The 23,599-nt window shown below is 50.2% G+C and overlaps 1 protein-coding gene across 1 annotated transcript in view; it reads left to right on the forward strand.

The window, feature by feature from the left end:
• The window catches only part of LOC146839358 (glutathione S-transferase P 1-like), a 90,206-nt gene that overhangs the window by 64,417 nt on the left and 2,190 nt on the right, over positions 1–23,599 (forward strand). The window contains exons 4-5 of the mRNA XM_085651355.1: positions 1,852–1,939; positions 5,244–5,347. Coding sequence (XP_085507481.1) covers positions 1,852–1,939; positions 5,244–5,347 — 192 coding nt within the window. The remainder of the gene's footprint in view (positions 1–1,851; positions 1,940–5,243; positions 5,348–23,599) is intronic.

Here is a 23,599-nt window from a genome sequence, read left to right on the forward strand (position 1 = left end):
GTTCCTCTCAATGTAGAAAAAACTGACGGACGGGTCCATCAAACACGACAGCCGGATGTCAACTCTTCCAAAGCTTTTTTATTTTTCAAAAACAAACTGTCGAAGAGGGAGTTTGTTTTGAAAAATAATTTTTCCTTATTTTTTTTTTTCTGTCTCTCACTGCCAGGGTATGCCCAGCAGGGAGCAACAGTTTTAAAAAAGGCGTCCAACTCTCCACTCTAAACAGGATGGACAGTCCGATGGCCTAACTCCATCTGCTCCTACTCGGTCAGGGAACGGTTTACACTGACAGAGTAAATGTTACTTCGTCAATGTATAACTTGCGGTCCACTCGACTCAAAATCAGGTGGGCGGACCCTGAGTTTAGTGGACAGGGTGGTCTGTTGCCATTGCGACGGAGTACCCTCTCCGCTCAACTCTAATTCAGCCTCAGATGCCAGCCTAAGGCAAGTCAGTCCTGACCCTACTCCTCATGGGAACAGTCATCCCCAACCCTGGTCATCTCACCCATCCACACAGATTCCATGTATTAACACATAGAGGGTGAAATGGGGGGGAGGACTACTGTTTCAGTTGGGAGATTTAAGATTCACAGCCCCCGAATCTCACTAGACTAACTAAGCTGTACTCCTGGACCTAATGCTGTGCCTGCCATACGTGTGGGCTTGGCGTGCATACTGTGCTTGACTTGCATACTGTGCTTGGCGTGCGTACTGTGATTGGCATACATACTGTGCTTGGCGTGCATACTGTGATTGGAATACATACTGTGCTTGGCGTGCATACTATGCTTGGCGTACATACTATGCTTGGCGTACATACTGTGCTTGGCGTACATACTGTGCTTGGCGTGCATACTGTGATTGGCATGCATACTGTGCTTGACTTGCATACTGTGCTTGGCGCGCATACTGTGCTTGGCGTGCGTACTGTGATTGGCATACATACTGTGCTTGGCATACATACTGTGCTTGGCGTGCATACTGTGCGTGGCGTGCATACTGTGCTTGGCATACATACTGTGCTTGGCGTGCATACTATGCTTGGCGTACATACTGTGATTGGCGTGCATACTGTGCTTGACTTGCATACTGTGCTTGGCGTGCATACTGTGCTTGGCGTGCATACTGTGCCTGGCATACTTGTTGTGCTTAGGGTCATACCCCCCATCTATCTACCAGTAACTAGGTCTGCATGAGGGTCACATTCACCGCTAGTGACCAGGCCTCTGCAAGGGCGCTTATCTCACACTAGTGACCTGACCTCTGTGAGGGCCCCTATCTCACACAAGTAACCTGACCTCTTTAAGGGCCTCTATCTCACACTAGTGAACAGACCTCTTTGAGGGCCCCTATCTGACATTAGTGAACAGCCCTCTTCAAGGTCATGTACTACTAGTCAGACTAGACACTAGGCCTTTCTGAGGGCCCTTTACTAGTAAGCAGGCTAGACCCCAAGCCCATCTGTGGGCCCCACGCTTTTACTACTACGCAGACTAGACACCAGGCTTCTCTCAGGCCCCATCCTTATACCAATAAGCAGACAAGATCCCAGGCCTCCACGACGGCCCCACCCATATACTACTGAGCAGACTAGACCCCAGGCCTCTCTGAGGGCCCCACTCTTATACTACTAAGCAGACTCTCTGAGGGCCCTTTAGCAGTTAGTAGGCTAGACCCCTCTGTGGGCGCCACCATCTAATAGTAAGTAGGCTGCCTTGAGGGTTAAAACTCTCCTCTATAGGCCAAGCCCCTCAGAGGGGCCCTCGCTGTACTGTACTCACTCCTGGCAGTCACCAGGCCCCTCTGGGGCCCCACCAGTCTGACATGTGTTAATTTCTCTCTCCTTCAGATGTTTGGACAGATGCCTAAGTTTCAAGATGGAGACTTTGTCATGTACCAGTCCAACGCCATCCTGCGGCACCTGGGGCGCAAATATGGTGAGAATGTGGGCGTCTTGTGGGGACCTGTGGGCGGAGGGGTGACGGGCCTGTGGCAATATCTGTCAGACAAGTGCTCTCTGTATGGCCAGTGTCCTGGGGCAGAGACTGTCCTCATCCTGTCCTAGGGCAGGTCTGGAGGGTGCAGCTCACTCTGAGTCCTGCTTCCTGAAGGATGCTGCCCAGAAGATGGCGCTGTCCTAGGACAGGATCAATATAGAGACGATGGGATGAACCTCGGGAAAGGCCCACGATCAACAGATGCTGGTTAAGGGCCTCTGATCCCAGATGTCCGTTGAGGGCCTCTGATCCCAGATGTCCGTTGAGGGCCTCTGATCCCAGATGTCCGTTGAGGGCCTCTGATCCCAGATGTTAGTCGCGGGCCTCTGATCGGCAGATATCAGTTGAGGGCCTCTGATCCCAGATATCAGTTGAGGGCCTCTGATCCCAGATGTCAGTTGAGGGCCTCTGATCCCAGATGCAGTTGAGGGCCTCTGATCGGCAGATATCAGTTGAGGGCCTCTGATCCCAGTTGTCAGTTGAGGGCCTCTGATCGGCAGATATCAGATGAGGGCCTCTGATCCCAGATGTCAGTTGAGGGCCTCTGATCGGCAGATGTCAGTTGAGGGCCTCTGATCAGCACATGTCAGTTGAGAGCCTCTGATCCCAGATGTCAGTTGAGGGTCTCTGATCGGCAGTTGTCCGTTGAGAACCTCTGATCCCAGATGTCAGTTGAGGGCCTCTGATCAGCAGATGTCAGTTTAGGGCCTCTGATCGGCAGATGTTAGTTGAGGGCCTCTGATTCCAGATTTCAGTTGAGGGCCTCTGATCCCAGATGTCAGTTGAGAGCCTTTGATCCCAGATGTCAGTTGAGAGCCTCTGATTGGCAGATCTCAGATGAGGGCCTCTGATCCCAGATGTCAGTTGAGGGCCTCTGATCGGCAGATGTCAGTTGAGGGCCTCTGATCAGCACATGTCAGTTGAGAGCCTCTGATCCCAGATGTCAGTTGAGGGCCTCTGATCAGCAGATGTCCATTGAGAGCCTCTGATCCCAGATGTCAGTTGAGGGCCTCTGATCAGCAGATGTCAGTTGAAGGCCTCTGATCAGCAGATGTCTGTTGAGGGCCTCTGATCAGCAGATGTCAGGTGAGAGCCTCTGATCCCAGATGTCAGTTGAGGGCCTCTGATCAATAGATGTCAGTTGAGGGCTTCTGATCCCAGATGTCAGTTGAGGGCCTCTGATCAATAGATGTCAGTTGAGGGCTTCTGATCCCAGATGTCAGTTGAGGGCCTCCGATCCGCAGATGTCAGTTGAGGGCCTCTGATCAACAGATGTCAGTTGAGAGCCTCTCCCAGATGTCAGTTGAGGACCTCTAATCAGCAGATATTAGTTGAGGGCCTCTGATCAGCAGATGTCAGTTGAGGGCCTCTGATCAGCAGATGTCAGTTGAGGGCTTCTGATCCCAGATGTCAGTTGAGGGCCTCTGATCCGCAGAGGTCAGTTGAGGGCCTCTGATCAACAGATGTCAGTTGAGAGCTTCTGATCCTAGATGTGAGTTGAGAGCTTCTGATCCCAGATGTCAGTTGAGAGCTTCTGATCCCAGATGTCAGTTGAGGGCCTCTAATCAGCAGATATTAGTTGAGGGCCTCTGATCAGCAGATGTCAGTTGAGGGCAGACATCAATTGAGGGACTCTGGTCGGCAGATGTAAGTTGAGGGCTTATGATGGGCAGATGTCAGTTCTTGAAGGAGGGCCCGAGTCAGTAGGTGTGAGTTTCAGATGAGGGCCTCAGATGGCAGATGCCATTCTTGAAGGAGAGCCTCAGGTCAGTAGATATGAGTTCTCAATGTGAGTGCCTTTTAGGTCCCCTACATTGTGTTTTACACCAGTCACTGTGACAGACAATTCTGGTATCAGAGAGTGATGAGCCCTCACATACATTGGCCCCAGGAGAGGGAACCTATTGCTTTTACTGTCTTCTCTTTGGTATTTGACCACAGGAGCCCCAATGCATATGTCCTATCCATCACAGCCTGAGTCTCCTGTACCACCCTACACCTGGCATGAGCATTTTGGCCCTCCATACTGGGCATCACATCCATGCACTGGCCATAAACCAGATCCTCATGCTAGCCCCACAGACACCCACCACAACCCTCATCCACTCACACAGACCCCTCCAGCCCCCCACACTGTCTATTGCAAGTCATGCATGGGCCACTGCAACCAGGTCCTCTCGTTAACCCCAACGACACCCATATCCACCCACGCAGACCCTTCGAGCCTCTCACACTGTCCAATGCATCGCATGCACTGGCCATCCCAACCCATATCCATTCCAAACACACAGACCTCTCAAGCCTCCATACTGTCCATTGCAACACATGCATGGGTCACTGCAAACAGATCCTCAAGCTAGCCCCACAGACACCCATCACAACCCACATCCACCACTGTCCATTGCAACCTAGGCACGGGCCATCACAACCGAGATCCTCTCACTAGCTCTACAGACACCATGTTAACCATCAAAATCCTGATGTCACCACCTATGCAAAGGCCATCACATCCCACATCCACCCACACAGACCCCTCAAGCCCCACACACTGTCCATTGCAATCCATGCACGGGCCATCACAACCCACTTCCACCCACACAGACCCCTTGAGCCCCACACACTGTCCATAGCAACATCCACCCACATGAGCCCCACACACTGTCCATCACGACACATGCTTGGGTCATCACAACCCAGGTCTTGATGCTAACTTCACACAAACCCATCACAACCCACATCGCCCCACACAAACCCGTAGAGCGCTCCACACTGTCCATTGCAACCCATGCACTAACCATCACAAATCACATCCACCCACACAGACCCCCTCGAGCCTCCCTCACACTCTATTGCAACCCATGCCAAAGCTACTGCAACCAGATTCTCACACTAGCCCCCAAAACACCATGCTAGCCATCACATTGTCCATTGCAACCCATGCACTGGCCCAGATCCACCCCCACAGACCCCTTGAGCCCCCCACACTGTCCATTGCAACCTGTGCACTGCACATCACATCCCACATGTACCCACACAAGCCCCATACCCTGTCCATCGCAACCCATACATGGGCCATCACAACCTCGATCCTCACGCTAGCTCCACAGACACGCTAGCTATCACATTCCTGATGTCACCACCCATTCACTGGCCATCACAATTCAAATACTCTTGCTGGCCCTGTTTCTGAGTATTTATACTAACGCCTTCCTTCCATCTCTTATAAATGTTGTGCTCCACGCAGGTCTCTACGGCAAGAATGACAAGGAAGCCGCACTTATCGACATGGTGAATGATGGGCTGGAGGACTTTCGCCAGAAATTTGGACGCCTCATTCACACTGATTACGTACGTTCTAGGCACTATTATCCACATCTCCGGATCTAGGGGTTGTACGTGTTTCTGAGTGGAAGCTTGTTTGGTGTGAGGAAGTGGATTATTAGTTGGGGGGGTGGTGAGACCTCATTCTGTAGTAATGTCATTATCCTATATCAGGTCCAGTTAGTTTTCTTTTAATCAAACCGTATTTCAGTTCTGGGTAGCTGTAGCACAGACCATTCAGAGTTAGCTCAAAGGAAAACAAGTGGAAAGCTTTTGTCAAAACCAAAACAGTGAATAAGTTAAAAAAAACACGACACAATAAAAATCCCAATCCAATTCATAAAATTTGCGCATTTATAATCTTCAAATAGACACCAAAAATCTGATGAAGAGAAACGGAGCTATGATGTTTAGAAGGTTTAAAGCTTTCTAGCACCCAAAACAGCAAAGTGCCAACGGCAGGTATCTGGTTGCGCTAGATAGAGTCGAAGTCAAATGTTAAGGCTGACTGCAATCGAGTGCAGGTCATATGCAGGGGCCAGGTTCTTACGGTCAATCAATCAATCAGGGATTTATAAAAACACACTACTCACCCGTGAGGGTGTCACGGCGCTGGGGTGGGGTGGTGCAGCTCCGGTTCAGTCGAAGAGCCAGGTCTTGAGGTTTTTCCTGAAGGTGTGGAGGGTGGGGGGAGCATCTGATGTTGACAGGGAGCTCATTCCAGGCTTTGGCTGCGACGTAGGAGAAAGCTCTTCCGCCTGCTCTGGTTCTGCAAATGCGGGGTGTCTCTGCGAGGGAGAGGTCTGCGGTGCGAAGGTTCCTCTTGGGTACGTGGAAGGAGACTCTCTCGTTGAGGTATTTGGGTCCGATGTTGTGGAGGGATTTGTAGGCGTGGGTGAGCAGTTTGAAGGTTACTGTCTTCTCGATGTGGGGTTTCGAGGACGAGTCTGGCTGCAGCGTTCTGGATCGTTTGGAGCTTGTGGAGAAGAGTTTTGTTGATTCTGGTGTAGAGGGCGTTGCCGTAATCCAGTCTGCTGGTTATGAGAGCGTGGGTGATGGTTTTTCTGCATTCTGGGGGTATCCATTTGAAGGTCTTGCAGAGGATCCAAAGGCAGTTGAAGCTGGTAGAGGCGATGGAGTTGATCTGGCGGGTCATGGTGAGGGAGGAGTCGAGGATGATGCCGAGGTTCCGTGCGTGGTCTGTCGGGGTGGACGGACTCCCGAGGGCGGGGGGCCACCAGGTGTTGTCCCAGGCAGAGGTGAAGGGTCCGAGGATGAGGACCTCAGTCTTCTCTGAGATGAGATTCAGGCAGCTGCTTTTCATCCAGGCAGCTACGTCCCTCATTCCTTCCTGGAAACAGAGTCTGGTGTCTTCGGGGGTTCTTCGCGAGGGAGAGGATGAGCTGGGTGTCGTTGGTGTATGATACTATGCTGAGCCCGTGTTGTCTGACAATGGTGGCGAGGGGGGGGCTATGTAGATGTTGAAGAGCGTGGGGCTGAGAAATGATCCTTGGGGAACTCTGCAGTTGATCTGTGTGGGTTTGGAGAGGAATGGAGGGAGTCTGATCCTCTGGGTTCTGCTGGAGAGAAAGGATCGGATCCTGGAGAGGGCAGTTCCTCGTATCCCAGTGTCGTGGAGTCTGGCTGCGAGAGTGCGATATTAGACGGTGTCGAAAGCTGCGGAGAGGTCTAATAGGATGAGGGCTCCGGTGTGTCCTTGGTCTAGTAGCATGCGGATGTCATCGGTGGAAGTGAGGAGGGCAGTCTTAGTGCTGTGGTTGCTGCGGAATCCGGACTGGGAGGCATCTAGGATGGAGTTCTCTTCGCTAAAGGCGGTAGTCTGTGTGTTTACGAGTCTCTCGGTGACTTTGGCAGTGAAGGAGCGGAGATAGATGGGCCGGTAGTTTTTCAGGTCTGTCGGGTCTGCCGTGGGCTTCTTGAGGAGGAGTTTGACCTCCGCCTGCTTCCAGTCATCGGGGAAGATGCCGGATTCAAAAGAGCCATTGATGGTACGTCGTAGTTCGGGTGCAATGGCAGCAGCAGCTCTGTGGTAGATGTGCGGTGTGCAGGGGTCCGTGGGGGCTCCTGAGTGGGTGTTCTTCATGGTCACGGTGGTGTGTTTGATGGTGGCAGGATTCCAGGATGTGATGATCAGCTCTTTGTCGGTGGTGGTGGCGCATGGGGTGGTGTCCAGCGTCTGTTTGCTGAAGTTGTCGTAGAGGACCTTGATTTTCAGATGAAGTAGGAGCTGAGCTTGTTGCAGAGTTCTTGAGATGGTGTGATGTCCGTGGCTTCGCTGGGGGGTTTGGTGAATTGCTGTATGATGTTGAAGAGTTCTTTAGCGTTGGTTGCGTTGGTGTGGATTTTGTTCTTGATGAAAGTCCACTTGGTGTCTCTTAAGCGCTGGTGGTATTCCTTCAGGACGTTCCGGTAGCTGTTCAGATCTTCCGTGGTTTTCCAATTTCGCCAGGTTTTCTTCAGGAGTCTGCAGGAGCTCCTGGTAACTTGGAGTTTGGGGGTGAACCAGGCGGCTTTCAGGGGGCGTTGTTTGCCGGGGTGGTGGAGGGGTGCAAGCTTGTCGGCGCAGCCGGAGATCCAGCAGGGAAGTTCCTTGGCTGCAGAGTTGGTGTCGGTCATGGCGCAGGGTGGGTTTAGGAGGAGGGTGATGTTAAGGTGCTCCTCTGTGATCTTGCTCCAGTTCTTTCGAGGCGGGCGTGGGGGCGGTTTGGGTCCAGTGGAAGTATTGAAAGTGAAGTGTACGCAGTGGTGGTCCGTCCAGGGGGGCTGCGAGGTATGACTGAAATGGATGTTCGTCCCTCCTGCGAAGATGGGGTCGAGGGCGTGTCCTGCTCGGTGCGTGGGGGTGGTGACGAGCTGCTTCACTCCGAGGTTGGAGAGGTTGTCGAGGAGGGTGATGGAGTTTGGGTCGCTGCGGTTGTCGAGGTGGAAATTGAGGGCTCCGAGTAAAATGTAGTCCCTGGAAGTGGTGGTGTGGGGTACGCAGAGGTCGGCGATGGTGGTTGCGGACTGGGTGAGCGGTCTGGGGGTTCTGTAGGCGAGGGTGCCCCGTAGTGTGGTCCTGGGGTTGGTCTGGATCTGGAAGTGGAGGTGTTCTGTGTTGGAGTGGGGGTTGCTCGTGTTGGAGGTGGAGAGTCGAAGGGAGGTCTTGTGAGCGATGGCGAGTCCTCCTCTTGGGCGGTGGGGGTGGTCCATTCTCTGAATCTTGTATCTGTCGGGGATGGCGGTGGCGATGTCAGGGCCGGAGGTGGCGTTTGTCCATGTTTCAGTGAGGAAGGCGACGTCGGGCGAGAGGGTGTCGAGCAGGTCCCAGATCTCTATGGCGTGTCTGTGTAGGGAGCGTACGTTGAGGAGGATGCATGTCGAGGCTCCGGTGGTGCGGGCATCCAGCGTGTTTTTGGAGGTCTTGGGGGCACAGTTGATGGTGAAGGATCGTTGGCAGTGTCTGCAGGAGAATTGTCCTTTGGTGGTGTTCGGTGTTGCTCTTTGTCAGCCGTTGTGTCTTCCGGGTTGAGTGCGTGGAGGGCGGCGGAGATGTATCGGCGGGGTTCCAGAGATCCAGGGTTCCTGGCGCTGGCCGCGGTCGAGTCACGTACGGACGCAGGCGGGCTTGTCTTAGGGGAGGGGGGCGGGACTGGAGGTAGGGAGGCAGGAGCGGGGGCTGTGTCAAGGGGAGGGGCCACAGGGGCAGCAGCAGAGGGAAACCGGCGGGTAGCAGGAGAAAATAAAATTTAAAATTGGAAAATTACCTGTGGGCAGCAGGAGGAACGAAAACAAGGCAGAAGTAAACAGCAAGTAGTGGGCTAGGGAGGGAGCACTTCAGCTCACCTCTGCAAGGGAGCGGGCTGCAGCTGCGAACCCTGCTCTGGGGAGGCGCTCTCTGTGCTTGGGCGATGCGGCAGAGGAAGCGAAGCTGCTGGGGAGACTGCTGGCCTGGTCCGAGGTCTAGGGTTCACTGGTGAAAAGTTTCCCTTCAGTCTTAGGGCCAGATGTACGACCATTGGAAATTGCGACGCACAATTTGTGCCAAATTGCGAGTCACAAATTTTGACTCGCAATTTCCAATGTACAACAACAGTGTTTGAGACACTGTTTGCGATTCCCAATGGGGTCGCAAATTGCATGCCTCATGAATATTAATGGGGTACTCGTAATTTGTTACCCCATTGAGAATGGCTGGCCCTCCCAGGGATGGTGGCCTGATGGGCTCAGCAGACCTCCATATCTGGGACTGCTTTTAAATAAAGCTGTTTTTTTTCAAATGCAGCCCATTTTCCTTAAAGGAAAATGGGATGCACTTAAAAAAAAAAAAATGAACCATTTTCGCTTAATTTTTTAAGGGCAGGTAGTGCTCCCTGGGACCACTGCCTGCCCCTAAAAATATTTTCCCATGATTGGCAAAGGGGAAGGCGTCCCTTGGGGACCCCTTCCCTTTTGCGAGTGCTTTACCACCCTCTTGAAGAGGGTGGTAAACTGTGAGTGTTTTGCAACCACAATTGCGGTCGCAAAACATTCTTACATGGCTTGTGTGGTGGCTATTAGGAAGCGAACGCCCCTTCCTAATAGCGAGTCACGAAGCACTGTTTTGGGAGTCGCAGATTATTTGCGACTCGCAAAATAGTGTTTGTACATGGCCCACAGGAACTTTGCATGCGCATACGGGTTGCAAACCCGTTTGTGCATGCAAAATTCCACGGTACATCTGGCCCTTAGGGCCTAGTATATATCAAGGCGAAAGGGTTATTCCTTCTCTACGGCGAAGGTGTACTGTTCCTGCCAGAAGTATGGTCCGCCCATCCAATTTAAATACAAGCGGGCCATAGTTTGACGATGGAGACTGCTCATTCTCTGCTGTGCCCACACGTCTTCGACATCCACTGGAGTGAGGGCCATTGGAGGATAAACTATATGTCCGCCTGCCCAGTTTAGATGAATGGACATATAGCCGTTTATTACTGCTGTTACCGCTAGGGAAACCCTTGGGGTTAGGGGCAGCAAAAACTTCAAACTGCCACTCCTGCCATAGGAGAACTCCCATGATGAGGGGGGATTGTGTTTTTTTTTTATTTTCAAAAGAAAAGTCCCCATTTGGTGTGTTTTTTCTTTTTTTAAATTCTAACTTTGCCACATGACTCTGTCAGGAAGCGCCTTGATGGTTCCTGTCAATGCTAGAAATGTCTGTCAGGTCGATGGATAGTTCTAAATTTGGCTGTCAGGACGACCAAGTAAAATACTCCATCGCCCTAGTGCAGGATGGCCCGATTGGCCAGAGCTGGCCGCCGGCTGGATCGATTGGAGGGCTCCACGATGGCCAGGTGCTGCTCGGCGCTGGACCTGGTGAAATCCTCCATCTTGGCCACTTAGAAACCTTTCTGTTAGTCGAGCTGCTTCAGTGGGAAACCAGCAAGTGGAATTAAATCGGTGAGGCAATGTCAGCGGCTGCAGTTCGACGGCGGTCCAGTTGATGCCAAAGAAACTTATTCTGAACTTTTACATAAAAGTACCAAACTATCTACTTTTGCATTCTTGAGGTGGAGCGAGTATATTCTAACGCCAGCCCGGGGGGCAGGACCTTTTGGGCACCAGTAAGTGAGCTAAGATTCAATGTCCCAGAAGCTGCCAGCAGAATCCTGGACAAATCCAGTTGAAACGGCTCAGCTGGGCTCCTCTTTGTAGCCGGCTACTTGCAGCGTTTGTGTTCCTGCCCCTCCCAGGAGGCGCGCCTACTAACCCGTGGAGCCCACTCTTTTGTCCTGGGTTCAAGTGGGAGCAGGTCCAGCCCTTGGGGATTCTCTCCCCAGGTGAAACAGCAGGCCCAGTCCCTCTTCTGGTTCAGCAGGTCCAGTCCCTCTTCTGGCTCAGCAGGCCCAGTCCCTCTTCTGGTCCAGCAGGTCCAGTCCCTCTTCTGGCCCAGCAGGTCCAGTCTCTCTTCTGGCTCAGCAGGCCCAGTCCCTCTTCTGGTCCAGCAGGTCCAGTCCCTATTCTGGTCCAGCAGGTCCAGTCTCTCTTCTGGTCCAGCAGGTCCAGTCTCTCTTCTGGTCCAGCAGGTCCAGTCCCTCTTCTGGTCCAGCAGGTCCAGTCCCTCTTCTGGTTCAGCAGGCCCTGTCCCTCTTCTGGCTCAGCAGGTCCAGTCCCTCTTCTGGTTCAGCGGGCCCAGTCCCTCTTCTGGTCCAGCGGGTCCAGTCCCTCTTCTGGTTCAGCAGGTCCAGTCCCTCTTCTGGTCCAGCAGGCCCAGTCCCTCTTCTGGTCCAGCAGGCCCAGTCCCTCTTCTGGTCCAGCAGGTCCAGTCCCTCTTCTGGTCCAGCAGGTCCAGTCCCTCTTCTGGTCCAGCAGGTCCAGTCCCTCTTCTGGTCCAGCAGGTCCAGTCCCTCTTCTGGCTCAGCAGGTCCAGTCCCTCTTCTGGCTCAGCAGGTCCAGTCCCTCTTCTGGTCCAGCAGGTCCAGTCCCTCTTCTGGTCCAGCAGGTCCAGTCCCTCTTCTGGTTCAGCAGGCCCAGTCCCTCTTCTGGTCCAGCAGGTCCAGTCCCTCTTCTGGTCCAGCAGGTCCTGTCCCTCTTCTGGTCCAGCAGGTCCTGTCCCTCTTCTGGTCCAGCAGGTCCTGTCCCTCTTCTGGTCCAGCAGGTCCAGTCCCTCTTCTGGTCCAGCAGGTCCAGTCCCTCTTCTGGTCCAGCAGGTCCAGTCCCTCTTCTGGTTCAGCAGGCCCAGTCCCTCTTCTGGTCCAGCAGGTGCAGTCCCTCTTCTGGCCCAGCAGGTCCAGTCCCTCTTCTGGTTCAGCAGGTCCAGTCCCTCTTCTGGTCCAGCAGGTCCAGTCCCTCTTCTGGTTCAGCAGGCCCAGTCCCTCTTCTGGTTCAGCAGGTCCAGTCCCTCTTCTGGTCCAGCAGGCCCAGTCCCTCTTCTGGTCCAGCAGGCCCAGTCCCTCTTCTGGTCCAGCAGGCCCAGTCCCTCTTCTGGTTCAGCAGGCCCAGTCCCTCTTCTGGTCCAGCAGGTCCAGTCCCTCTTCTGGTTCAGCAGGCCCAGTCTCTCTTCTGGTCCAGTCTCTCTTCTGGTCCAGCAGGTCCAGTCCCTCTTCTGGTTCAGCAGGCCCAGTCCCTCTTCTGGTTCAGCAGGCCCAGTCCCTCTTCTGGTTCAGCAGGCCCAGTCCCTCTTCTGGTCCAGCAGGCCCAGTCCCTCTTCTGGTCCAGCAGGCCCAGTCCCTCTTCTAGTTCAGCAGGCCCAGTCCCTCTTCTGGTTCAGCAGACCCAGTCCCTCTTCTGGTTCAGCAGGCCCAGTCCCTCTTCTGGTTCAGCAGGCCCAGTCCCTCTTCTGGTTCAGCAGGCCCAGTCCCTCTTCTGGTTCAGCAGGCCCAGTCCCTCTTCTGGTTCAGCAGGCCCAGTCCCTCTTCTGGTCCAGCAGGCCCAGTCCCTCTTCTGGTCCAGCAGGCCCAGTCCCTCTTCTGGTCCAGCAGGCCCAGTCCCTCTTCTGGCTCAGCAGGCCCAGTCCCTCTTCTGGGCCAGGAGGCCCAGTCCCTCTTCTGGTCCAGCAGGTCCAGTCCCTCTTCTGGTCCAGCAGGTCCAGTCCCTCTTCTGGTCCAGCAGGCCCAGTCCCTCTTCTGGTTCAGCAGGCCCAGTCCCTCTTCTGGTTCAGCAGGCCCAGTCCCTCTTCTGGTTCAGAAGGTCCAGTCCCTCTTCTGGTTCAGCAGGCCCAGTCCCTCTTCTGGTCCAGCAGGTCCAGTCCCTCTTCTGGTTCAGCAGGTCCAGTCCCTCTTCTGGCTCAGCAGGTGCAGTCTTTCTGTTCATCACAGGTGCAGCAGTGTTCTGAGGGAGGTAGTCAGGGGTGCCATTTTCATACCTGGTACTAGCTTGTGGGTGGTGGTGACTCCCTAACTGCTAAAGAAAACCTTCCTAGCGGGCACCCCGATTCTCTTTCACATAATTCCCTAGGGGTTTGGCCCTATACAAACACACAGTGCCCTGCTCTGCCAAAATCCATCATGGCAGAATCGCTCTTCCCTTGGTCAGAGCTCCGGGTGCACCCTGAGCTCTGCCAAACTTTGAACTTGTTCAATTGGTGACCACTGTCGACTACAACATCCCCCCGGCCCTCCTTTCATCGCACCAGTCCACGCCTCTCAGCTGGTTCCAGGTAAAAGTTGGAGATTAACTCTGAAAGGCTTCTGGAGGATTAAGGCAGAAAAATGCCAACTTTCTAAAAGTGCCATTTTCAAAATATTAATTTCAAATTTGGATTTAACATCAAATTGGATTGTAATTCCTATTAATTTGAGTCCTTGAACCGTGGGTCTAGCTATTACCGAACGTATACGTGTTTAGGTATTTTTAGGTATCCATTTAAAGCTCTATGGAAGAGCCAGCCTTCTCGGAGACTTTTCTCTACCGAGACATTTAAAACTTAAGAACACATCCAACCTTTTAAATGCCTTGCACCCTACCCTATGGGCACATAGGGCTTACTTTAGGCTTAGTACAAAAAAGAAAGATTTAGGCCTGGCAGAAGGTGTATTTTGCCAGGTCGTATTAGCAGTTTAAAGGCTGCCCTGCAGGAGGCGGTGGCCGCCTAGAGTCAAGTTTTCACTTTGTCCCTGTAGTGGTGGCACAATCACTGCTGCAGTCCAATAGTGATAGTTCACTTGCAGGCCCTGGGTACACCGAGTACCGTACTCAAGGGATTTATAAGTATCTTAAACAATTGCACCTATATGTTTTAGGGGTCACCTACACTGGGCACTGGACGGCAGCACCCCAGTGTTCAGAGTCAGTAAACCTGACGAAAGGAGGGGAGCAGCACGTGGGAGTGATCCTACAAAAAGGGTTTTTACTCACATCAGGTCCTACATTAGCACAATGTGGCCATGCCTCCATTCAGGCTGTTTTAATGGGTCAAGTTCATGTGCCCTTGTCTCTGTTCATCCTGTTTCCAAGGCCATCCATTTATGTATATTAGGTGATTGAGACACAGACAAAAATGATCTGCCTGGGGTCACATAAATTGGTCGAATAAGAGCCAGGATTGGAACACTTCTTGTAGGTTAGCAGCCTGTGGCTGAAAGGTTTTAGTATTGTTGTTTTTATTGGTTATTATTCAGTAAACCAAGAATTAATTCTGTACCCGACAGAACCAACATTCTTCACATTCTTAAACAAAAGGTTGCATTCTTTTGTATGAATCCTGGCAGGGCAAATTCAGCCTTCCATCCTTTCAGGGTCGATAACTTCCCTTTGTTTAAACTGGCTGACATAGAAGTGTCTGTTTCAATAGAAATGAAAACTAAACTACTCAGACCCTCTTTCCGAGTGACTCGATTTCTCACCTGTAAGTCCGCTCCCCAAAAGAGTTACTGAGAAATGAGAAATGACCAGGGAATCCGTATTTCCGGGTCTGAACTCCCTGTTAATTATTGATTTTGCCCCCGAGTTTCACTTCGGTGGTCTGTTGGAAGTGTTCCGGCAGGAGTCCAGCCGACCTGCTGAGAAGTGCTGGTTCTGCCCAGTGTAGAGTCTGGCTGGCCTGTTGTGAAACGGGCCAGCCTGTCCTTTTGCAGTACAGCAGTCCTACTAAGACATGTTGGTGCTGTCCTGTTTAAAGGAAAGAAGCGGTGCTAAGAGGTCATGGCACAGTTATATTCAAAGTATGGCATTCATGATAAGGACTGTGTAACTGTCCTACGCAAAGCACCACAGACCTGGAGCAGTATTACACAAGTGCCCTCGGGGTGCAACAGGCATATGCACCCCCTTTTATGCGCCCCCAGGGCACTTTGGTATTACAGAAAGGGCAGCAGATCCTTGTGGGGCACCTTTTGCAATACACACAGTGCCGGCACTATCATTAGAGGGCATTCCCTCACTTGCGCGGGAGCAGAGGCAAACATGCCTTTATAAGGTGCACTGAAAGTGTGACACAAAAAGGTAGCGTGCTTTTAGTGCGCCTTCTAAATTCATCCCTCCACAGGGATGAAAGGGGGTCCCATGGACCCCCAGACATCCCCCTGCAGGCGGGTGCAGTCACTCTCTGTACCCGCCTGCAAGGGGTTCTCTAATCCCTTTTAAAAGTGCAGACAGTAAGTTGCCCGCACAGAGAAACGCGGAGTATCTTTTAAACCGCTGCTCTGTATTTCTCTTGAATGCGCTGCCCTGAGAGGAGCGAGTGCTCACGCCTGCCCTGAGAGGAGCGAGTGCTTCCTGATAGGGCGCTCTTTCCATGTTTGTACCCGGCGTGCCTGCTTTAAGGTGCACCGTGGTGCAAACATGGTAAGAGCGCCCCATCTGTAATACTGGCCCTGAGTAGAGCCAGGGTCCCTCCAGCATCCCCAGCAGTGAGCCCTCTACCCATTCAGGAGGGTAACAGGGGGGTTAGAGCTCCATCTGTATTCTATCCACAGAGACGCTTTAAGGCCTGGGCAAAGTGGGCGATTGCCCAGGGCCCCCAGCTTCCAAGGGGCCCCTGGTAAAGTGAGTGGGACAGCAGGAAATCCTGCCATAATAACGCTGCTCATAACAACAAGCTAAGTATAATTAACAGAATCTTGGGGCCAGATTCCTAGGCATGTGCACCTGGACAAGGTCACACAAAGTGACCAAAGCAGCGCAGACTCTTGTAATACATTTACTTTCCATCGTGCAGGGATTTCGCCTGGAAAGGAGCCCATTTCTCAGCGCAAACACCACTCGGTGCCGTTTGCCATCAGGAGGCTTTACTCAGACTAGTGCAAGCACCCAATCAATCAAACATTTGTAAAGCGCGCTACTCACCCGTGAGGGTCTCAAGGCACTAGAGGAGGTGGGGGATGGCACAGCTACTGATCGAACAGCCAGGTCTTGAGAAGTCTCCTGAAGGTCAGCAGGTCCTGGGTCTATCATTGATCCATGTCTTGGCGGTGAAGCTTTTGATGCAAAACCTGAGGCTAGTGTAGCCAGCCTGGGCTCTGTGCCCAAAAAATAACACATCCTTGAAAGAAGGCACCAGCATGGAAAACATGTCTCCAAACATTTCACACGTTGCATGTGTGCTGCACTGTACAGAACACATGCAATGTTTAGGAATTTGCTGAGGCAATTATATTTTGTGCTGGAAGGGTCGCACCGTGGTGCAAAGATTGTGCATGGCGCTAGGATGCCTGTTTGTGCACCAGTGCAGCGGTAGTGAGCAGAGCGGGCATCTGTGCTGCTTGGTCCTCCTTGTACAGCTCAGAGCAGCAGCTTTGGTTGCCCCTTCGTGTGCGGGCGTGGTCGCCCAGCCCTAACCCTGCCAGTCTTGGCGTCAATGCTTCTTACTTACTTACTTCACCTCATCTCTTCTCCCGTAGCTCTCTCTCTTGACCTCTCTCCATATTTACTTCTCTGTGTACCTTCACTCTCTCTGTCTGCCACACCTTTGTCTACCTCACTGCTGTCTTGATAAAGTCACAGTACTATACTCAACTTCATCTTCAGGTACTTCTCTCACATGACCTCGCCCCTCTCTCTATCTCTCTTTGTGCAGATATCTGTAGCTATCGCTTTATCTCTTCTCCCCACATTGTCTCTCTACCTCACCCCTCTCCCTGTACCTTAGTACGCATTTCAATCTAACAATCGCTACCTCAGCACTCCCCTCACCTCTCTATCTCCTGCCTCTCTCTCCCTGACACCTCCCTCACTACCCCACCTTTCTCTACCCCACCACTCTTTCTCTCTCTTCCAACCCCACCTCTGTTTCACTGTTGAAGGAATAGCAGCGGTAGAGAAGGAGGATTTATTTGTGAGTATAATGCATTGGCACTTAAAGCTATAATTTCAAGTGCTATGTGCATCTTTCTCAATTACATATTGTATGATAGTCGACTAAACATCTAACAAGTCATTCACAGCATGTTTTCTCTACAAAGGGAGTATCGAGCTGGTTAAACACTGAATGCTATGTCCTTTTGTTGTCGCAACTAAAATACCTCCAATTTGATGCTTGTTTAAGCTTTCTTTTGGTACTGTATGGGTAGCAGATTCCAGGCAGATAGAGATTTCGACTATATTTGTGTACCCCCGTTTTTGAAAGTATAACATATCATTCAATATTGTTTGCATTTGCTATTACAAGATCTTTAATGGTACGAAAAGGCAAATAAGTTTTAATTTGTTCCAAATAGGAGGCCTCAAAATATATCTTGCCCGGTGTGCCTAAAATTCTTAATATGTCACTGAATCCCCAACTAACTCAGAGGCAGAAGTCTGTTAGGATATAGCTGAGCTTTCAGGAATCAGACAGTAGATATGCACAAATTGTTTTGACGTTCTGTTTCCCTCATTTGACGTGCCCCCACAAACGTCATATAAAAACTACAACAGACCTGCCAAGCAGGTCTTGACACTGTGATGTCACCAAGTCGCCCACTGTGATGGAGGCCAGTCTTACGCAAGGGACAAAAGAAGGGTGTTAGCTATATCTGCTTGTTACAGGGTAGGCCTCTTTGAAGTTACTCAAGTCCTTGGGCCCAGCCCACAGGCAATCATGTCAAGGGCACAGCAATACCTCCCCATGCCCAATGCCTTTTGTCTCTAACATGAGAGCATGTTCACACCTTTTTCATGTCCATTGACATGCCAATTGCTGCCTGGCAGGAGGGACGGAACAAAATGCAGATTTAAAAAGTCACCTTTGTCATGACGAAGTACCTGCAAGCTGAAACTAAATTTCTGAACTATGAATTACAAATCCTACATTAACAGTGAAATTGGGCTTATAATAAATATTTCAAAGAGGCCTAAAATTACATTTGTAGCTGTTTCCTAGGCAGAGATAACATTTAATAAACTTAATATTGTATCCCAATGCCTTCCTATTGAACAGTCAACCTTACTACTGTGCAAATAGCATTGTTGTGTTGGTCACTGTAAGGACATGTAAAACATAAGCTTTACATATCCTATCTTTAAATACCATGTGCCCTGTATTAATATGCAGTAGGGCTTAATTAGAGGTGATTATACATATTCAAAAGGACAGTTGTAGGCCTATTAAAAGGGGTTATTTTAACCGGTCGAATTTGAAGTTTAAACCTGCGTAGCCAGGATGCTGGTGGCAGGACTGCAGTCATGTTTGTTCTGTCACTCTATTGGGTGGCACAATGTGTACTGTAGCCCACTGGAGACATTTAATTTACAGGCCCTTGATACACTTTAGGTACCGTATACAAGGAACTTATATAGGTAAGTTAAATATGCCAATTCGGGGTATGTCAATGTCCTCCACTTTCTACTGGGAGGGTATGTCCAGACATGGGGGCGTGGTCACTGTGCCACTGGATGCGAGCTAGCCTGGCTGATGACGGGTGATATACCGAAACCGGTTCCAGGATGCTTGTTTCCGGTCCAGGGGGGACCTGGCTTGGTAGTTCGGGCTGAACAGTTTTCATGAGGAGCAGCATCAAGACTGATTTGCATATGGTTGGGTCCAAACTGGGGTGGCATGGTGAGCAGAAAAACAAGGGATTAAACCTAGGTCTTTGTCACTGGGGGTGAATGTTTGCTTTGTTCATCATTCGTCCGTCATTTGTTCTTTTTGCTTTTGTCGCACTAAATGGGAAGGGTATGCCCAGATGTGGGTCCCATGCTCACCATGACACTGGAATCAAGCCAGCCTGGCTGATGATGGGTGATACCCCAAAACCAGTCCCAGGATGCTTGTTTTCGGTCGAGGGAGGACCTGCTTGTCAGTTCGGGTTTGACTGTTCCCATAAGGAGCAGGGTCAAGACTGATTTGCAAGTGACTGGGTTCACACTGGGGTGGCATGGTGAGCAAAAACCAATGGATTAGATCCAGATGTTTGTGACTGTGGGTGAATGTTTGCATTGTTCAGCATTCCATCCATCATTTGTTCTTTTTGTTTTTGTCGTCCTAAGTTGTTAGGGTATGCCAAGACGTAGGTCACTGTGGCACTGGATTTAGGCTAGCCTGGCTGCTGAGGAGGTGCTATCCCGAAACCAGTCCCAGGATGCTTGTATCCAGTCCAGGGAGGACCTGGTTTGGCTGTCTGGACTGGACTGCTCCAATGAGGAGCAGGGTCAAGACTGATTTGCATATAGCCAAGTCCAAATTGGGGTGTCGTCTTTGCAAACATTTGATGGATTAAACCCATATCTGTTGGCTGGGGCTGAAGGTTTGCATTGTTCAGAATTCCGTCCATCAACTGTTCTTTTTGCATTAGTTGCCCTAAGTGGCAAGGGTATGCCCAGAAGTGGGTCCCATGCCCACTGCACCACTGGATTCAAGCTAGCCAGGCTGATGATGAGTGATACCCTGAAACTGGTCCCAGGAAGCTTGTTTCCAGTCCAGGGCAGACCTGGCTTGGCCATTTAGGCTAGACTGTTTTCATGAGGAGCAGTGTCAAGACTGATTTGCATATGGCTGGGTCCAAACTAGGGTGGCATGGCGAGCAGAAAAACAAGCAATTAAACCTTGATCTTTGTGACTGGGGGAGAATGTTTGCATTGTTCATCATTCCGTCCGTCATTTGTTCTTTTTGCTTTTGTCGCCCTAAGAGGGAAGGGTATGCCCAGATGTGGGTTCCGTGCTGACTGTGACACTGGATTCAAGCTAGCCTGGCTGATGAGGGGTGATACCCCAAAACCAGTCCCAGGATGCCTGGTTCCAGTCCAGTTCAGGCTGGACTGTTTTCATGAGGAGCAGCGATAAGACTGATCGCATATTGCTGGGTTCAAATTGGAGTGGTGTGGTGAGCAAAAAAACGATGGATTAAACCCAGATCGTTGTGACTGGGAGTGACTGTTTGCATTGTTCAGCATTTCATCTATCAGTTGTTCTTTTTGCTTTGTCACCCTAAGTTGTTAGCGTATACCAAGAAGTAGGTCACTGTGCCACTGGATTTAAGCTAGCCTGGCTGCTGAGGGGGTGATACCCCGAAACTGGTCCCAAGATACTTGTTTCCAGTCCAGGGAGGACCTGGCTTGGCCGTTCAGGCTGAACTGTTTCCATGAGGAGCAGGGTCAAGATTGATTTGCATATGGCTGGGTCCAAACTGGGGTGGTGTGGTGACCAAAAAAACGATGGATTAAACCCAAATCTTTGTGACTGAGGTGTCGTGTAGTTCCCACTAATCCGTAGGATCTGCACGTTTGTTGGACAACATAAACTTTGGCAAAGTGCCTAGATTGATTCCAAACACTCTTACAGGATATATTGGCCTAGCAACCAGCTAGCTCACGGTGCCACAGTAAGCCCCCTAACCTTACCAGGGAGTGAATAGTTTCTGGCAACCACTGAACATGACCACCCTAATCCCTCAGGGATCGTGGAAACAGATCAGAGCTCTGTTACTCGTGCTTACTTATTCTCAGAGAAGTATTAAGAGAATTCACACTGGAACGTTTCAATATATTTATTCGACCAACGTTCTTCTTGAATAAAATGCATGTGCTGCGATGATCAGTAGCAGATGAAAGTGATTACGAGCACCAAAAGAGGAAATAAGAGGTAGAGTTCTACCATGGTGCTAAGACAGTGTATATATGCGGGCATAAAATACAAGGCTCCTACTATGCAAACCGTACTCTGCGTGTATCTAGATTGTGTGTAGGTGTGAAGCCAAGAATCTCCCCAAGGGACGGTCCAACCCCATTACTTGGTGGAAGAGCATGTAGGAGCCCGTCTTGGTCACAAACTGGACACCCTCTCACAAAGATATCAGAACACTGCATGGTGAAATCTCAGCATGTAGGGACCCTTGTGTCAGCTGAAGTGCCTCCTCTGCTAATCTATCGGGATGCTCATTATTTATGATGGAAAGCAGCCTTGTGATGTAAAAATGCAGATTAGCGATGTAATGGACATGTAGATACCCCTGTCGCCCCGTGGATGAATATAGAACAACATTTGTACATACTGTGTAGAAGGGCCTTGTACATGATGTTTTGAGGGATCGTGAGAATGCTGTGCGAAGCTAGATGTGTAAACAAAGTCGTTTCAGAAAAAAAGAATCCAACATTGTCGCGCATGCAAATATGAGCAAAAGGTCACAGCTGAAATGTTATTGTGAAAAATAGGACAATGGGGGAAATGAGCCGCTTTGATATATGGGCCTAACCCGGGCGCATTACAGGGGGAGACTGTTTGCATTGTTCAGCATTCCGTCCATCATTTGTTCTTTTTCCTTTCCACTAGATAGCAAGGGTAAAGGACACAGAGTTCCACAGCTAGGAAAAATAGGGTCCAGAAAAAAGAAATCCAGAATGACCCTGCAGAAAGGGCAAATTTTCAAAAGTCGGCCTTCACAGACACCATTTTGAACCTGTAAGTGTGACATCAATGGCCTCCTACCGCTCCCTGCAGTACTTGCTTGATGACACACGTCATTATTGCACAGAAGCCCCCTGACATGGTTCAGTGACCCGGGGGGCTGTACATTGTCACCATCACTGTGAGTAAATGCCTCTTTTTGTGGGGTCGCTACTATCCATGTTTTTGCAAAACTTTATTGTTGGTTTTTAGACTTTGCACCCTGGGGCACTGGTGTCCAGTGCCCAGTGTTTGTGCTCTGACCCCTAAAACATGTAGGAACTGGCTAGTCTCTGATTGGCATATTTAACTCTCCCACAAGACTAGTAAATGGTGTAGAAACGCATCCATGACATGAAAGGTTGAATGTCACCTATGGACTGCAGCACTTATTGTGCCATCCACTAGAGTGACAAGGAAACATGGCTTCAGGCCTACAAGTGTAGCGTGACCAGAGCACTTTACGCCTGCAATGTGCCTGTTACAAGAACCCTTTTTGACAGGTAAACCCCATGGCCTGGTTCACAAACAGCACTTTGTAGTGAGTTTTGTAGCACTACTTAAGTTACTACAAAATATACCACAAAGTACTATTCACAAACTGCACTTTTGCAGTAACTTACACTTTTGAGCAAGTTTACAACTTTTTGGTATCCACAAACTGTACATATGTAGTAACTTATGATATTTTTGTATCTTACACTTTTGTGTAATGGACTCTGTTGCATTACCAGTGGTTGGCCATATGTAATGCTGGCCTTACTACAAAAGGGCAGTTTGTGAATACCAAAACATTGAAAACTGACTCAAAAGTGTAAACTTACTCAAAAGTGCAAGTTACGTTTGTGAATCAGGTGCCTCCCTTTTGAACATTATCGAGTCAACCCTATGTTGGCCTTGTAGCCCAAAAGATAGGTTGCATGATATTTACAAGTAGGACATGCAGAAAATTAGTATTAACCTCTCCCTATAGTGACAAGGCCTAAAAAGCTAGTTTGACTGTGGCAGGCCTAGCTGTCCTATGTAGAAAGCTACAGTGCATATTAAAATACTAATACTGCTGACTCGGAAAAAGGACAAGTTAGGAACATACAAAAGTTGAAGAGGACATTCCTTTAAAGTATCTCTGCTGACTAGTGGAAGCTGGATCAAGACTGGATTTTGCTGTTGCGCTCTGCCTGGCATCCATAGTCTCTAAGGGCCTCCCTTAAGCACCTTAGGAGTGTAGTCCTAAGGTTTGTATATATAGGTATTTATATAGAGCAAACCAAGCTTTGAAGCAACGGAGTACTGTACGTTTCATGAGGTATTAAGAAACAGTAGATGATTTTGCACATCAGGCGGGATTTGCACAAATACATCATACACATTCAGGCACATGAATATTTAAGTTATCGGCCCAAAATCACACAATGGTAAGTTGAGCTGGCGATGCTGGGATTTGGACCTGGGTCTCAAGGTTCCAAAGGCAGGGAGTTGAGCCATCAGGCCATATATCTTCCTGTTGTGTGGTTTTTTTTTTTGCAACAAAAGCGGTTTGGGAATTTTTTCAAAGCCTTTGCTCCAGTGCTTCAAAGGACTGACTGATAGAAGTATCCAACCAGCAGTTCCACAGCGTCGGGCCGAATGTCAGGTTTGCCTCATGCAGAGAAGAGGTTTCCTTCAGAAAAATGACAGCGTCCACTTTCAGACTGGAACTTGGAAACTTTTTCGAACTTCTCTACTTGCAGGCACTAGTAGGACCAATCTTCTGGGTGTGTCCGACCCATGCTCCTTCGTGGTCGGCCTCGAATCGTGCCTATGTCTGCTCCACCACGACCATTGACAGCCTTTCACTTAAATCTTTTTCACTAAAATCTTTAAAAATTCATCTGCAGTTTCCCCTATTGGATTTTTGTCATTTTGGTGTCATTGTGTTTATTAACGTTTATTCTATTTTTCTAATTTGGAGTTTCATTTCAATTCTGTTTTGTTGGGTTTTCCACTTTGTAACTGTTTTG

This window comes from Triturus cristatus, chromosome 4_1 (genome assembly GCF_964204655.1).
Source record: "Triturus cristatus chromosome 4_1, aTriCri1.1, whole genome shotgun sequence".
NCBI lineage: Eukaryota > Metazoa > Chordata > Amphibia > Caudata > Salamandridae > Triturus > Triturus cristatus.